General features: G+C 36.7%; 1 protein-coding gene across 1 annotated transcript in view; it reads left to right on the top strand.

Annotated features, from left to right (window-relative positions):
* The window catches only part of ppp1r37 (protein phosphatase 1, regulatory subunit 37), a 65,834-nt gene extending 53,849 nt beyond the window's left edge, over positions 1–11,985 (top strand). The window contains exons 9-13 of the mRNA XM_059330729.1: positions 2,145–2,286; positions 2,384–2,550; positions 4,160–5,777; positions 7,329–7,414; positions 9,962–11,985. Coding sequence (XP_059186712.1) covers positions 2,145–2,286; positions 2,384–2,550; positions 4,160–5,777; positions 7,329–7,405 — 2,004 coding nt within the window. The 3' untranslated portion in view covers positions 7,406–7,414; positions 9,962–11,985. The remainder of the gene's footprint in view (positions 1–2,144; positions 2,287–2,383; positions 2,551–4,159; positions 5,778–7,328; positions 7,415–9,961) is intronic.
* The last annotated feature ends 5,938 nt before the right edge of the window (positions 11,986–17,923 follow it).

Below are 17,923 nucleotides of genomic sequence, written 5' to 3' on the forward strand. Positions count from 1 at the left end.
CAGTTAATAGACTAAGTTTTATGACATTTCAGTTTCAGTTACTGGTGTTATTTGCTGCTTCATGTGTCTGTATTGTTTATCAAATGTTTCACTAATGTGCAAAGCAGTAGCCAAGAAAAACATACAAACCCTTAGCATGAAGTAGCTGATTTTTATTTGTTTTTGTATCAGTAAACTGTACACTGAAAGTTATCATCGGGAAGTTGAGTGAAGTGACAGATCGAGTTGAGCTTTTAAGATTTTACTAAACAAACACAGATATGAATGATGTGATTAAAATGAATGCCTCTCCCATGTTGTTATCTACGGAGAATTAAGACACAGCTGAACTTGGAAGAGGCAAAAAGGGACTAATTGATTAATGATGATGATAAGTTTAAAGATTAAAAACTTAATGATAATTTCATCATCATTCATTAGGTGAAAAAAGCTCTTAAATGCATAATTTAGTCATGTATGAATGATAAAACACTTCTATACTTTAAATTATATGTCATGAAATCACTGTATAGTTTAAGCTGTGTTAGGATTTATTCATATTCAGATATTGATGGAAGCTACACAGTTTTTTTTTTTAAATCCGTTGGACATGTAATTTTATTTTCAAGTTTCCAATTAAACATTTTTACAATGACTTTCGCGTTGCAAATACTTTAGTTAAATCCAAATAGTGGCCCAGTTTAAGTTGAAGAATGGGACAGAGTGCCACTACGGTCCTGTTATTTTTAGAAACACATGATGCTTCTGCTTTCAGATTATAACATTTCCAAGAAAACACTCTCATGGTTAGGCTTGTGAGATGTTACACGACACACAAAAATGGCTTTAATCTACCATTCCTACTGATAAAGAACATCCCATGACTGTCTGCTTCAGCTCTTTGTCTGCCTGAGATAAACACAGTTATGTGCACTGATAAAATCAATAGAGGGAGATTTCTTACATGGTGAAAAAGCTGTTAGCATTAATAAAATTGCATGTTTTAAGTCTCAAACCACCAGCAACACCACTCTGTTTGCAGTAACTGACAGGAGAGATCATCAGATCGTCTTTTTCATCAGTTCATTAAGTTAACTACTAACTTTGGGCTGCAAGGAAATTAAAGCTTTTCCAGTGACTCTCCAATAATGCATAAAAAAATCCTAAATGCACAATTTAAATATAAAAGCCACTACATAAACACTGTAGTTGTCATGATGATAAAATATGCATTAAATATGTTCTAGTCTATTAAACATAACTGGCATATCACAGATTTAATTAAAACCTTGAAACACATTTTATACGTAATATTTACCCCAAAATGACCATTTGTATGAGAATTACACGACCTTTGTAACCTTGAATTCTTTAAGAAAAAGGGGTTTTTTTTTGCATGCTTTCATGGCGACCAAAAAATAAAAAAACTGAGAAAATTCCTACGTTAAATAACAGCAAAACTATATCAGAACATCTGTTTACAAACTCTCACACAATTTGTGCAGTATAATGCAAGTTTGCATTAATTCAGTCGTATGCTCAGTACTTCCCAAACACACAATCCACATAAGCTGCATCAGCTCGGCATGGAGGAATATTGCCCTGCTCAATCATAAGACTGTTTGTGCCAAAATGTTCAGATTTTAATGAAGTTGCATGTGTTTGGGAAGTAGTGAGCATACGACTGGATAAATGAGACTTGGATTATTTTGCATGTGACAGTATGTAAACGGATATTAATCACAGGGTAATTTTTTTTTTTTAAACTTTCTTTTTATTGATTTTTCAGTGAAAAAACTAAACACAAACATATAATTATACACACAGAACAGGTACATCAGACAGGGTCATCCATAAATACAGCAAAATACAATGGCAGGTTTTGTTCTAAACAAAGGGCTGACAGGTTATTCACAAGGTCACCGGTACAAAAAATAAAATAAAAAAGAACCCCATAACAAGCGGAATCACATGGTAATTTATATACAAATAATTTTGGGTATTCCTTCAGTGTAAGCTAAGTTAATCACTCCATTTCTGAGGTTTATTTCGACTCCCCTGACAAACGCCAGCTGTTAAAACTTACCTGCAGCGTCCCGTTGCTGAAGAAACACCTCATTGTTTCAAGCTCATGGATATCTCTGTTATTTCTCTCCCTCCTTCAGCCATGCACCCAGAGTCTGGAGACCCTGAACCTGGGCCATAACTCTGTGGGTAACGAAGGGGTCCACAAGCTGAAAGACGGACTGATTGCCAACCGGTCTGTGCTCAGACTGGGCCTCGCCTCCACCAAACTGTCCTGCGAAGGTGGGAACTAGCGCCTGTTAGGTTTTGAGGAGTAATTTTGGTGTCCGGCTGTCTGTCAGTGGGTGACTCCTGTTTGCTTCTGTCGTCTGTGCTGTAGGAGCTGTGGCTGTGGCTGAATTCATCGCAGAGAGCCCCAGACTGCTGCGTCTGGACCTTCGAGAGAACGAGATAAAGACGGGAGGACTGATGGCGCTGTCGCTCGCCCTAAAAGTCAACACCTCCCTGCTGCGTCTCGACCTCGACCGGGAGCCCAAGAAAGAAACTGTGAGCATGCAGGCATCATTGATAACGCTGCTGGCTGAATGAAAATAGACTTTTTTCTGTCATTTGTGCACAGATTTTTTGCAAATGTCCCCAGAGAGCTACTTTCTCAAAGATAAAACTTTATTAAATAACACTGTTTGTTTTTTTCAACAATATTTTTTATTGAAGTTTCAAGTGCATATCAAACTTTATGTCGAATGTACAAACATTTTCATTTATATCCCCTCGAACATACATTAATTCACACAGACAAAGAAAGTGAGTAAATAAAATGGACATTGACAACAAACATCAAACTAATGCAAAATAAGTACTAAAATGAAATAAATAAGACTAAAGTGGAGTAAAATAAGAAATAAAAAATAAAAATAAAATAAAATAAAAGGCAGGATCATTTCATAACCTGTTGTTCAGTCAGTGTTATCCGTTTCATTGGTCAAGAATGACATAAATGATTCCCAAATCCAAGCAAACTCCTGTTGACCTTTAACAATGTATGTCAATCTCTCCAGTCTAAGACAAGTCATCAACTCCTTCTATTCTATTCTATATCTATTTAACATTGTTAAACTTTATACAAACAATGTAATACATTGACAACCAATTCTATAAATGATAAAAGAGAAAATACAGAATAAATGGGAATAAAATAAAACTAAATAAACATTACTGTTCAGTTGCAGTCAATTGCTGACACTTTAAAAAAAAAAAAAGAAGAAGAAGAAAAAAATCATATAGCATATACACCGATGTATTGGCCGGGCTCTAGCATAAATCCCCATAAGATCCAGAATTTATTCCTGTTTTAGCAAAGTCTGCTTAGAACTACCGTGCCCAGCTATTTTAAGAAATTATTTAGGCTTTTTTAAATGAAACTATGTCTGTATGACCTGTTTTTTTACATGTTTGACTGCTGACTGTTTCGTTTCGTTTCGTATCTGTTTATTTCGGTCAATGCATGTCATCAAAACAGAAGCAACAAACCAGAAAAAAAAAACATTGATCAAAGTAAACAACATGTAAACAGAAACAGAAAATGTATGATAGACCTTTGGACCGAAAATTAGAAATGTACAATCTGTTATTTATTAACAAAAGAAATAAACAGTCACAAAAGAGAGAAAAGAAAGAAGCTTCTTACTCATTACTCTAACTTATATAAATTAATCATCCTATTTTTAAGTATTTTTTGGAATAAGTTAATGGTATTGCATGGCTGCTATAGACATGGTTGAAAAAGCCGAAAGTACTGAGATAAACTGATGCAACTTTGGATTTTTCACTGGATGTGTTGAAAATAACTATAACTTATAGAATAATACTGCCCTTAGCCTTTTTAAAAAAGATTATTCTGGGCCTATTGTGCCTTTATGAAATAGCTGCTGGTGGAGAGATGACAGGAAATGAGGGGAGAGAGATGAGGAATGACAATAAAGGTCACCTCAACCCTGAGGACACTTGGGCTTCCCCAGCTTTAGCTTTTTAAAGAAAATTGTGTTTTGAAATGAAGATGATATTACAGCAGCCTGAAGTAAGGTACCAGCTCAGAAGAGATTGTAGGTATTGCTTTGATTTAGTCGTGTTTATATTATTGTGATTTGTCTTTCAGGTAAAGAGCTTCATTGAGACTCAGCGTGCCCTGCTGGCCGAGATCCAGAACGGCTGCAAGAGGAACTTTATCCTGGCGAAGGAGAAGGAGGAAACAGAGCAGAAGATGAGGCAGTCGGCATCCATGGCTGAAATCGCCACAGAGGACGGGACCAGAGAAGAAGCAGAGGACACGGTGGACAAAAAGGGTAAAGAGGAAGAAGAAAAAGTGGAAACAACAGGAAATGAAGGACAGAGCAGCAGCCAGGAGGCAGCAGAGAGCACTGAGACCAGTATTCCTCAGATGATCCTGGAGTCTGACTCGGACACTGAGGATGAGGAGGAAGAGGTGGTAACAAACTCCACTTCCACGTCAAACTCTTCCACTCTTCACCAGACTGCTCCTCAAAGCCAGACGGGGGTAGCCCCGCCCCTCCTCAGTGCCTCATGTACCTCCTCCCCCCCGGCCGCCTCACCTGCCGGCGGGCCGGGTGTCATCTCCGGCATCACCGTCACAGAATCCCCGGCTCCTCCCGGGACCCCTCCTTCTCCTGGGCGCTGTATATCTGTCTCCAGTCCGGGGAGGGGTCACAAGATCTTCATGGTGACCCGAGTGGAGAGCCCTCCTGAGCAGCAGCAGCTAAAACTCCAGATGAGTGCGCCGGCCGCTAAAGAGGCCTCGAAGAAGCCACAAGTAGACAAGAACACCACCAAGCAGACACAGCCGCCTCCCACATCCCAAACACCTTCACTAACACAGCAGGAGGAGGTGAAGGAGAGCCCAACAGACTGTCAACTCACAGAGCAGAGTCCTGTAGCACACTCACAGTCCCAGCTAAATGCTACGCTAGAGCCACAGGCTACAGGTCAACCCACAGACCACGAGACAGCTCGCACCTTAGCTCCCCAAGTGGCAGATTCCAGTCAACAAGCACCAGCCCTGCCTTCAGATTCTTCGTCAGCGCCGGCTGCAGCACTTCAGCTCACTGAGGAGGTAACAGAGAGCTCTAAAAGCCCCCAACATGAGCCCACCTTTGTAGTAGGAGAGGAGGAAGGAGGTCATATAGAAGAGGAGGAGCATGTGAGCAAAGAAAGAGAGTGTAAACTGTTAGATGGACTGAGTCAAACCCCTGCAGTGGAACAGCTACAGGATGAGCTAGCATCTGCATCAGAAGAGAGCCAGTTGCCGAACCAGACGGAGGAACAACAAGAGGAGGTGCTACAGGAGGAGCAGGAGGCGCCGGCCGATGTGTCAGAGAATGAAAAACCCAGTTTAACAGAGCAAGAGGACAGCCAGCCGACCCAAGAGGAACCGTGTCCACAGCAGCCAGCAGCAGAGCCTGTTGTCTCTCTGCTGACTGATCACCAGGAGCCGTCTGTCACTCAGAGCGGAGCTCAGGAGTTAAATCCTCCAACAGGAGAAACCGCAAAGGGTCCCGAACCTGCCACGGCTGAGTCCGTCTCCCCAGTCAAAGGCGAGGATTCACCCGCTGAGAGCTCTGCCGATGAGGACGAGTGTTTTGCAGAAGCTCCGGAGGAGGTGGTGGGCTCGGCGCTGCCCAACGGCCTGAAGCCCGAGTTCTCCCTCCACCTCCTGGACGCTGAGAGCCCCAAGCCTGGCAGCTGTGTGATGGAGCACGGTGAGTCACCACACACCTCCAATCAAAACCTCTTTTTTTATTTTTTTTATTTCCAAGGTGTGTTATCAGCTTGTGACGCAGCACTGAGTTGAGTTGACTACAGCAGCTATTCTCAACCTTGGGGTCGGGGGGTTGCGAGATGATTTCTGGGGATCGCCAAATCATTTTGGAAGTCAGCGTGTGTTAATGTGTTTTAGTCTTTTTGGTCACTTAATGTCTTTTTTGGGTCATTTTGTGTCTTATTTAGGTCATTTTGTGTCTTTTTTTGATCATTTTGTAGTCAATTTGTGTCTTTTTTGATCATTTTGTGTCTTTTTTTGGTCATTTTGTTTCTTTTTTTGGTCATTTTGTGTCTTTTTTTGATCATTTTGTGGTCAATTTGTGTCTTTTTTGGTCATTTTGTTTCCTTTTTTTGGTCGTTTTGTTTCTTTTTTGGGTGATCTGAACTGTGCGTGTGAGATTGTGTTCAGTGAGCGGGGGTCACGGACAACATGCATGTTAAATTGGGGGTCGCGACTCAAAAAGGTTGAGAACTCCTGGACTACAGCATACTGAGATGAGCTGATAATTATGAGTTGGAATAAAACTTATCAGAAGTACAGCAAACATATCTATCTTCTCAAGAAAACCTTGAACCACAGTTGATTGTTCTTCTGTTAGCAAAAATATGTAGCCCAGTTTGTTCTATACTGACAGGCTAGCACCTGTAACAGAAAGCTCCATATCAGCTGCAGCTATCGATCTTGGTTGTTCTCTTCACGGTCCTCGTCTCAAACACAATATTTGATAAAGATTTATGATTGGCCCGACACGTCTCAGGTCTTTGGAAATCTGTCCAAAGCAGAGGGGGACCAAACGTATCAGCCAAAGCAAACAAGGCGTAAGTTTGCAGATTTGTCTAGATCAGTAGTTCTCAACCTTTTTGAGTCGCGACCCCCAATTTAACATGCATGTTGTCTGGGACCCCCCCTCACTGAACACAATCTCACAGTTCAGATCATACAAACTCAGTTGATACAACGAATTTTGGACAAATAATGAAGCAGACAACAACTAAAACATCTCTCTGACCAAAATTACCAATGCAAATTACATAAAATTAAGCAAAAAAAGACACAATATGACCAAAAAGAGACGCAAAATGGCCCTAAAAAGAAACAAAATGACACAAAAAAACACACAAAATGAAAAAAACAAAACATAAAAGGACCAAAAAAGGAAACAAAATGACCAAAAAAGACACAAATTGACCACAAAACTATCAAAAAAGACAAAATGACCAAAAAAGACACAAAATAACCAGAAAACCCACAATGACCCAAAAAAGAAACACATTAATAAATAAATAAAACACATGAACACTTTAACACAGTGGAGACAGAGCTGACTTCCAAATGATTTGGTGACCCCCAGAAATCATCTCGCGACCCCAATTGGGGTCTGGACCCCAAGGTTGAGAATAGCTGGTCTAGAGCAATAAACTCACATGGGCATTTGGTTTTATGCGTGAAAATCCTGTTTGGTAATGTGTGTTACGTGTCACTTGTTTAGTGAGTGTCAGCTGTGGACAAGACCTGGAGGAGCTGCTGCTAGAGGCCAGTCTGGAGACGGGGAGAGACGCGCCATGAGGCTGCCAGGTGAAACATTTATCTGTATTTATGTACTGACAGTGGTGGAAGAAGTATTCAGATCTCTTACTGAAGTAAAAGTACTAATACCACACTGCAGAATTACTCCACTGCAAGTAAAAGTCCTGCATTCAAAACTTACTTAAGTTAAAATACAGAAATATCAGCATCAAAATGTACTTTTTTAATACTTTATTGCAAGACTTCTTACTTTCACAAACATAATCAGTCATTTCGTTTTCTTTACAATATTGTACCTTGCATTTTTTTTCTTTTTTTTTCAAGGTATGTATTCACAAAGTAAATAACAAAACATAGGGTAAACAGACAAACATATATACAAGGCAAACTGGTATTTCCCAAATGAGGATCTCCAAGAAAAGGAATAAACAACAAACTAACGACACAAAAAACAAGAAATAATAATAATAATAATAAAATATTTTAAAAAATAATAATAATAAGATATACTAAAATGGACTAATGGGAAAATAAGGGGTGGTGCATGTATTCATGTGTTCATCTCCTTAATTTGATTAAATATTTCCACTGTTTTTATCAGCCTTTCTTTACAGTATAACTTATTTACTCTCATTAAATAAAAAAAAAAAATGTCCTTTGCTCTTATCTTTCATTTTAAATAAATACCTAACCAATGTTGTACCTGCAAAGGCTCTTTAAACTCAAAAATGTACTTTAGTATTTCCTTAACTCCTTCCCAGTATGTTGTTAATACTGGGCATGTGAAAAGCATATAATTAGCCTCCTGTTCTCCGCAAAATGTACTTAAAGTAACAAAAGTCCTTGTTATGCAGAATGACTCCACTCAGTTTATTTTATATATTCTAAATATATTATTTTGTTATTATCATTGATGCATTTATGTAAGCAGCATTTTACTGTTGTCAAGGGAGGGCTAATTTTAACGACATAATATACTTATGTTAAGTAGTTTAATTTATAAACATGCATATTGATTTTAAATTGATCATGCTTTTCATGTTAAATCTTGACCTGAAAGTAACTAAAGCTGTCAGCTTAATGTAGAGGAATATTTGCCTTTAAAATGTAGTGGAGTAGAGGTATAAAGTTACTTAAAATACTCAAGTTAAGGAAAAAGTACCTTAAAACTATACTCAAGTACATGAGTAAATCTACTTAGTTACATTCCACCAATGAATTCTCGTTTATAATATTGGTGATGCCTAATCTTTATCTGCAGTTGTGCAGAAATACCAGATTTAAACAGAATAAAAATGTATTTGTGCAGCCAACGTAGCGTTTTAATGACAAAATGTGCTTAAAAGAATAAAAGAATGGCTTCAGACAGATTGAGGAAAAGGGATTTATCTTCAAAAAGATTTTTATCAGTCACGGATAATTAGTTTTGCTATATTAGCTTGAGTTTAAAAAATGTCCTCTGCCATATTCAGGATTAATTTCAATCCACTTTCTTTTGTTATTAAACTTTTTATTTGAAGAAAAACCAAACAGCACATACATGTTGCTCTACATCCTGTAAACATGTCAAGTCTTTTCATCAAAACATAAAAAGAAAGAAATGGTTTTTAAAAAAAAGAAAAAATATATATAAATAAAATCAAAAATCAAAATCACATCCTTGCAAAAGCATTTAAACTCTATCACAATACTCCTATAAAGACATATTTATACTTAAATTGATAGGTCTTCCTTCTTAACTGCGCCACTTCTATAGTCAGTCGATAAAAACACTCTTTTTCCACGCGAGCGACGAGACATGACAACTTCTTTGTCTTTTAAAATGTTTACTTAAAAACAACAAAGTAAATTACAGGTCTGACGCACGGTCAACAGACTGTGTTGCTTCCACCATGTTCTGACTAAAAACCAAACTTAAGATACACAGTCAGTTACCATAGTTACCACTATATAGTGACATCACAATGTAAAATTTAAAGGCATAGAAACATTTTTAACCCTTTAAACATTTCTAATTGTATATTTTAAACTAACATACTCTTAGCATTGTATGAATTACAATGAAATTCTTATCATTCATTTTTAACTGTTTTTAACTTCAATTATTATTGATGAACTGGCCCTTATTGGCCCTTACAAAGATAATAATGATAATTCAAAAATCCCAATAACAGCCTTAATAATAGTGAGTTTATCTGCCCCATGCAACCTGGTCTCACAGGAATCCGTGAAATAGCCACGGAATCACTCAAATTTCCGTGAAACTGACACGGTCAAAATATAGATTTTTTTCACTAAAAATGAGAGAACTGTCCGCCATGTTTTTTGTTCTGACTGCCAGGACCTTGAAAGTCACGTGACTTGGAACAAACCAATAGGAACAAATATTAGTATTATATACTTGCTTTGGCCAGGGCTCCCTTGAAAAAGAGGTTCTTAATCTCAATGGGATATTCCCTGGTTAAATAAAGGTTAAATTTAAAAAAATTGCGTTGTAGTGAAATCCGAAATTTGAGTTATTCCGTGGCTATTTCACGGATTCCTGTCAGACCAGGTTCGCCCCATGTAATAAATCCACTTTCTTCCTCTTGACAGGGACGGTGAGGACGGGAGAAAACGGCACTCAGATGGTCTGGCTCTACTACATGACTGGTCGCCCTACAAAGTTTTTGTCATTTCTTTGACTTTACCACCAACACAACCGTTCATAAAGGACAGACGACCCGGTGTTACAGCCGAAGCTCTACACATGAACAACAATACAAAGTGAATCATGGAAAGACGCTTAAAGGACGAAAATGGAGCTTTGCTGTGACAAATAAGGAAGCCTCGACATCCACACTACATCAACCACTGAAACACAGATACATATGCACATTATGAGGGGGAGGGGAGAGAAATAAAATCATGCTGTTATCACTACATGTTTTCAATCTGCAGTCTTTACACACAAGCAGCCGCCTGTGAGTGAGAAAGAGGATGCAGTCTTTACACACAAGCAGCCGCCTGTGAGTGAGAAAGAGGAGCGCTGGGGGATGAAACACTAACCAAAGACGGGACGCAGGACTTTCCTCACAGCCCTCTTGTTGTTGCTGTTGTGTGTAGATTTCCACTGTATTTGCAGAAATAACTAGTTGTTTTTTTTTCATATCACACATACACAAAGACATAACGGTGATAATGAGAAAAGCGGGGTTAAAGGCGTGGTCACAAGACAAAAAAAAGGGTGGCGGACCCGACTGGGCGGACCTGCTGGCTTTAAACGGAGGTGGAAGTAGGTCGCTGTCAAAGGCTTTTATATCCAGGAAGAGGAAGATGTTAACGTGTCTGTTTAAATGTCAATGTTTTATGTCCCTATGTGTCCCTGCTCCCAACCGTTTCTCCCCCTTCAGGAAAAAAAAAAAAAAAGAAACTCTTAAGGGACCTCTGCCAAAGTGACCTCCCTCTTCGTCTGTTTTCTCATCCTCTTCTCACTTTGGCCCCTCAGGAATCAGCGTCCCCCTCCGGTCTGATCCTGGTGGAGGAGCTGCAACTGTTTCTCCGCCTGCCTCTGTTCAACAGAAACAAAAACAAACAACGCTTTTTGAAAGTCGGTAATTTTTTGCTGAAAAACCCAAAACTTCTGCGAATGTCGGAAAGCAAGATGTCTGCTTTTGGTTGAGTTATTTACATCTTTTTTTTTTTTTTTCTTTTTCTTGATTCTCTGCAACTTTCAGACGCTTATTATCGCTTCGTTGTGTCAAACTCTTTGAAGAAAAGCAGCTCTGTCTCTGTGGTCTCACCGCTCCAGCTCTTCGTTCATGTTGCCTTCAAAACTCACAACTTCACATTCTGTCTTTGTTTTTTTTGTTTGGGGGCTGCTTTGAAAAATCAGTTATTTTCTATTTATTTTATAGCTATATGAGCCTTTTTTTCTGATTTATTTCTTCATCCTCATTTTATCTTTTATTTTCCATTTTGGGGGTTGCTTTTAAAGATGAACCCCATTTTTTGATGTATATTTCAGATTCAAAATTAGAGCAAATATTTAGATTTATTTTGTTTTTTGGGGAGGGGGGGTAATCTGTGCTGGAAGGAAAGGTAACTATGGTTGACTATGGCAGCAGTCAGGGTGCAGGAATGAAAATCAAACACTTGGAAGCAGCAGTCCTTGTTGTTTAAAGCTGCTCTGCTGGGTGAAGCTGTGGCCACACGGGGGCGCTGCTGCTTGTGTTGTTCTCCCACAGAAGGAAAAGATCCCACAACCTTTACAACACACTGCAGCCGCTGATGTCTCTGCTCTAATCCAACTCCTGTCCGGAATTTTCCAGAGCAAGGCAGTAAAACTTTACATGAGATGTCAGCTTCATGTACGTTTGTGACGAGAGCCGTTCTGATTATTTCCTGAAGCAGAAGCAGGCAGAAGTGTTGTTTGTTTTTTCTTTTCTTCTTTAAAGGAGCAGCATTAAAAACCATCCTGCTCCTCCACCCAACAGATAGTTTGCCCCCACTGTTTGTTATGCTTTAATTTTTAGAAATTTTTAATAATAATTTGTTAACTTAATTGAAATGTGCTGGTAATCACAAAGATATGTATGGCGAAATTTGTTCCTCTCAAATAAATGCATGTAATGACTAAATTATATGACTGAATGTTTTAGTGTCTGCAGGTGGAAAAATGTGTTCAGTTCTTAGATTAGTTGGGATTATTTATATATATATACACTACTGGTCAAAAGTTTTAGAACACACCAACTTTTCCAGAATTTAATTGAAAATTATGCAGTTTAATGTCTCAGTGTACTCTAAATTAATGCACATTTGCAACATTTAAAATTCTTTATTGAGCATAATAGTGTTTTGAAAGTAAAAAAAAAGATTCAAAATCACATTTTATGTTGGACTAATGGACTAAAAAAAGAACGGGCCCTTTTGGCTTTACCTGCAAAATGTTTGCAAACTACACTTTTTCACACAAGTCAAGTCAAAGTATATTTATAGAGCACATTTAAAAGCAACCTCAGCTGACCAAAGTGCTTTACAGTTATTAAAAAAAACAAAAAACAATAAATTAATACAAACAATGAAAACAATAATAATAAAAATAATACTAAAACAATCAAATACTAATTAAAACTCAATTTAAAAACAGAGTTAGAGTTAAAAAGGAATAAATGAGTAAAAGCCAAGGATTCTTGCCTAGCTACCACTGAACACCAAGGAAAATCAATAGAATATATAAAATATTCATTTTGAGACTATTATGTATGTGCTGTATTGTGACGAGTGGATAGAAAACATCCCTACTACACATTTAGGTGTTAATTTTACTTTGTAGATTTATTCTAAATTTAGAAAATGTTCATCTGCATATGTAAACATAACATTTCAGACAACTTGCAATACAAATAAGATAATTAACCTTTTATCAGGCAAAGAACTATATTTGGTAACTTCAGGTAATATTTCGAGAAAAAAGTCACAAATTTACTAGATTAAAGTGGCAAATCTACAAGAAAAAAAGTCACAGATTTAAGAGATTTAAAGTGGCAAATCTGCGCGAAAAAAGTCGCAGATTTACGAGAAAAAAATGGGAAAAAAGCAACTTTTTTCTCCCAGATTCACCACTTTAAATCTCATAAATCGACACATTTTTTTCTCATAGATTTGCCACTTTAATCTCGTAAATTTTTTCTCCAAATATTATTTTTGTATGTTTTTTTTACACATTCTGCCAGTATGTAATATTCTCCAATATTCTCTAGGGTTGAAATTTGGAATTTAGTATTTCAATGAGTGTCCTATTAAGGGTTAAAGTGGTGAATCTGGGAGAAAAAAGTTGCTTTTTTGCCACTTTTGTCTCTTAAATCTGCGACTTTTTTTCTCAGAATATTACCTGAAGTTACCAAATATAGTTCTTTGCCTGATAAAGGGTTAAAGTAAGTAATCTGTGTGACAAGTGATGAAATGCTTCCTCCTGGTCTCTCCTTGGGCTTGGTCGTTCCTCAGGAATGTGCTGCCTGCTGATGGAACAGAAAGGATTTATCTGGTGTCAGCTCTGGTCTGATCTGTTGACTCGCAGTCAGCGGACTGCAACACCAGCAATGATGTCACCGCAGCGTCATCTGTGGTGTCATGAGCGTGCACCACCGCCAGCTAAAAAAAATAAAAAAATACAGAAACAAATTTGAAATGCATATTTTGCTTTCTCTCTGTGACTCTATGGATTCCAAAAACACTGCTGTACGTATTAATTAGTTAAATGTGACAAAAATCTTAAAATAACAAAAAATCTCTGTAACACTTTATATTAAGGTCCTTGTAATAACCATTAATTAACAAGTAATAAGGCCCTTGTAAGTCCTTACAAGGTGCTTATTAACATTATTGTGTGTTTATAAGCTTATATAAGTGTTAATAATGGCATTACAAACACCCATGACCCACCCATTATGTCTTTGCCATGCCTTTATTAATCTTATTTTGTTTGCTTATTGATATTAAAATATACTTTATTGCTCATCTATTATAAGTTAACTATAAGTTAACTATGCTTTTTGCAACTACCGGATCTAAAGCGAGAACAATGCCTTATTACTTGTTAATTAATGGTTATTAAGGACCTTATTATAAAGCGTTACCAAAAATAACATTAGAAAAGTAACATACACCAGAGTTGTATTATAAGGTGCGGATCACTGGAAAGTAGCCAGGATGGCTCCTTTTTTTTTTTTGATGACATTTCAAACATCAGGCCTTCACTTCACTCACTTCACTCATGAAAAAATAAATCTAATTTGTAAACAGAAAAAATACAGATCACATGATCAAAACAAATAAATGGGATATAACATCCTTTTTAAAAAACAACATCCCATCTCTGTGCTTTTAAACACACAATAATGTTAATAAGCATCTTGTAAGGACTTACAAGGGCCTTATTACTTGTTAATTAATGGTTATTACAAGGACCTTAATATAAAGCGTTACCAATATATTATTATTATTATTATTTATTTATAAGTTATCATAAATATCTTATTGTCCTGGTTAAAAACTTGATTTATGCATGATCATTTTTCACATGTCAGGTGTGCTGATCTGATGACGAGTCACTAAGGTGCTGCACAGCGTCCAGCCGGGGTTCCCCTCCTGTCTGGCTCCTCTGCTGCAGCAGGGTCTCCTCAGAGAGGAGCTCCCCCCGCCTCCTCTTCTGACCTGCAGCCTCGCCTGTGGAAAGGCCGAGGAGCAGCAGCCTGCAGGCGCTGACAGCTGGAGAAACAAAGGAGGCGAACACCTTCCTCTGACTGAAAGAACTGCACTGGCGGAAAATAAATGAGTGAATATAAAGGTGGAGCTGGTGTAATCTCTCTCAAACACTGCCTCAAAGATCTTTATGCAATATCAAGTGAAAGGCATTTTTCTTCTGCTGCTTCATTTGTACCTGGAATTTATGTTTTCCCTCCCATCTCTGTGCTGGAATAAAACAAATATACGAAAATGTGTCTCTTTTCAGTTTAACCCATAAGAACCTATGGTGACACCTGTGTAACAAACACTTTAAATCTTCTAGAATCTCCCATATTCAGCTTTATGCTTCACATTAACTCATCAAATCCTTAAGCGACACATACTCAACACCTGGTGTGGTGGTCATGTGACTGTAACAAGAAGTGACTTCTCCAAAATATGTGTGTGACTGGAAACAGAAATCTAAAAAGGAGCAAATTTCAAAAAGCTTATTTTTTGTTACTAGGCTAAGTTTAAACCCATTTAACAAAATTAATCCGTTAATAGGGTGTCCTTCATTGCATTGTTATTTGTTTTTATTTATTATGATTTATTATTATTTTGTTACTTAAAAACAAATCTGAAAAATAATTTGTTATTAAACAGCAACGTTAATGTCACAATGTTGATAATTGTTGTGGAGATGCAAAGAAAAAGGCAAATTTGTGTTTCTATAAGCAGAAAAGGTGTCTAGTTTATTTATATAAAAATAAGAAATATCATCAAAATAATACCATAAACACCCAATCAGACATATATGTCACATTACATATCTTTGACATTTAGGAGTAATATTTAAAAAATACATCAGAATATAATTTATATATCAGATAAATGGGTCTGGGTTCTTATGGGTTAAGATAATTTTAAGATGTATGGATTCCAGTCACACAGCAGCAAGAACAAATCCCTATATATAAGGAATTTAATAATATATGCATATACTATATACATGCACTTCCTAATATACACACCCCATGCTGGTAAGTAACATTATACATTCATGAAAGTATTGTGTAGTCATGCAACAGAAGAAGTTTACTTCTGCTCCACTAATACTGTACTTTTCACTCCACAACATTTATTTTACCAGCTACTTTACAGATTATATTTTTTAATTCAAAACAGTGATCAGTTAATTGAACTATATGGTGCATTGTTATAGATTAAACTACACAGTTAATAGTTCAGATTTGTTTCACCTCTACCAACTACAATATTAAGGCCATTTTTTTATTCTTTAAACACTCAAAAGACTTCTTAAAATCCAGAAAATGAGAAATAAGAAATGTGTCATGATAATTCATGGAGACAGGCTGATACAACGGACCTCTCCTAAACTCAATAACAAAAAAAGAAGGAATAAAGAAACTAAGTTAAATTAAATAAATAAATGTCAACATGAAGCATGCAAAATGTGCAGAAAAACAAACTAATCAGTCAACAACAATCCAAGTAAATACACTAAACAAACAGAAATACTGATTTTAAACTACAGAGGAAAAAAAGCAAGAAAATAAAAGATATGCATGTTAAAAAAATATTTTACATCATGAATTGGTACATATTAAAATATATTACATATGGATCAACAATAATCATGCAACATTATAACACACAATGTTGGAATGAAATATATATATATTTTTACCTCTTTCCAGAAAATGATTGCAACAATGTGATTTATTATTGACAGATAAAGTGTAAGTCTTCTCCAAACTTTATTAATCAATCTCTTCCAAACATATCACAATGAAAATGAAACCACAATTAACAGAGGACTTTGTCTGAAAACTTAATTATTCAAACTTTATGGGTGACCGTGTGATATGAAACTTGTAGGGTCTTTTCTGCTCAATGAATATTTTTGCTTTTAAGTACATTTTGTTGCTAATACCTCGTTACTTCTTCATCCCTAAAATATTTGACTTAATTATTGTACTGCCGAACAGAAATGTACACATCAGTGTTTATTGAGGAAAAACAGTCAGGAATAAAATTAGGAACAGCAGAAGTTAAAATAAAAATTGCACATAAAGGATTGGGTCTAGGTTGTGTGCAAAGCAGATAGCAGCCACCTATAGCAGAAGATATGTGAGGCCTTTACATATATATATATATATATATATATATATATATATAGACATAGATGCAACTAAAAACAAAGAAGTCTTGACATAAAAACTGGCACACCTCAATGAAAAGCAGCAATTATCATTGCCACCTGCTACACCTGTCCTTCCTGCTATGTGGCTTTCTGTTTTGTTTTGTTTTTTTTGTTTTTTTTTATTGACATGTTTTGCACTAACAGACAAACAGCAAGATAAAGAGTGAGGGGGGTTACATGGGGGAATAACATAATTACAATTAATAGTTATGTGAGATCATAGAGTGCAGGAAGGTACATTTCTGTTCGGTCAACACAAAGTCACAGAAAACTTTTGTCTTTTAAGTTACATAATTTACAAACAGTGTTATTACGATGCCAATAGCCAATAGTGAAATAATCAATAAATGTTATATGTTACACTTTTGGTGAAGTTTTTTGTGTTTCCTGCAAAACGTGAAAAAATGAGTTAGACGATTATTTAAACAGGGTGACACGGAAACAGATAAAAAAAATAATTCTAGAGTCGTTATAGCTTTCTTGTTTTCGGAATGAGTAATTGTATAAATGTATTGTTTGATTTCCCTTTCAAAACGGTGAGTACATGGTATTTGGTTAGTGAATTTCCGGTTATGGATATGAGCTTTGGCTAAAAAATAATATTAAATTAAGTATATAATATTGGTCTACTTGGGGGAATGGGACTACGGAGCCCCTTAAGGGACATTGAAAGAAAAAAATCGAATAAAAGAAAATATATATATACTTTTGCGAGATCTCGCAAAAGTACATCTTTTTTTTTTTTTTTAAACCTTAATTTTTTTCCTTTCCGTGTCTCCGTATGGGACCAAAACGAAACCAAACAATGCATTTTTATGTGGCTTTCTGTTTACATATATTCCTTACCTGTGGTGACGTCGTGTAGAGTCACCTTTGTGTAACATCAGACAGCCAATCACAATGCGCCTGCTTTGCATAACACAGCACAGAGTTGAGGCCGTTTTCTCCCTTTTTCGTCCTTTTATTGGACGTAAATGTGTTTTTAGGACATCAGGCAGGTGATAACACTTTGTTTACAACAGCCCTATGTAATAAATAGAATAGTCATTTATACAACACCGTGAGTGAGAAGAGTCTCTCTGCTGTGAGGTATAAATACCTCTGAGACACCGAGTTAAAGT

The sequence above is a fragment of the Centropristis striata genome, chromosome 4 (assembly GCF_030273125.1).
Source record: "Centropristis striata isolate RG_2023a ecotype Rhode Island chromosome 4, C.striata_1.0, whole genome shotgun sequence".
In the NCBI taxonomy this organism is placed as follows: domain Eukaryota; kingdom Metazoa; phylum Chordata; class Actinopteri; order Perciformes; family Serranidae; genus Centropristis; species Centropristis striata.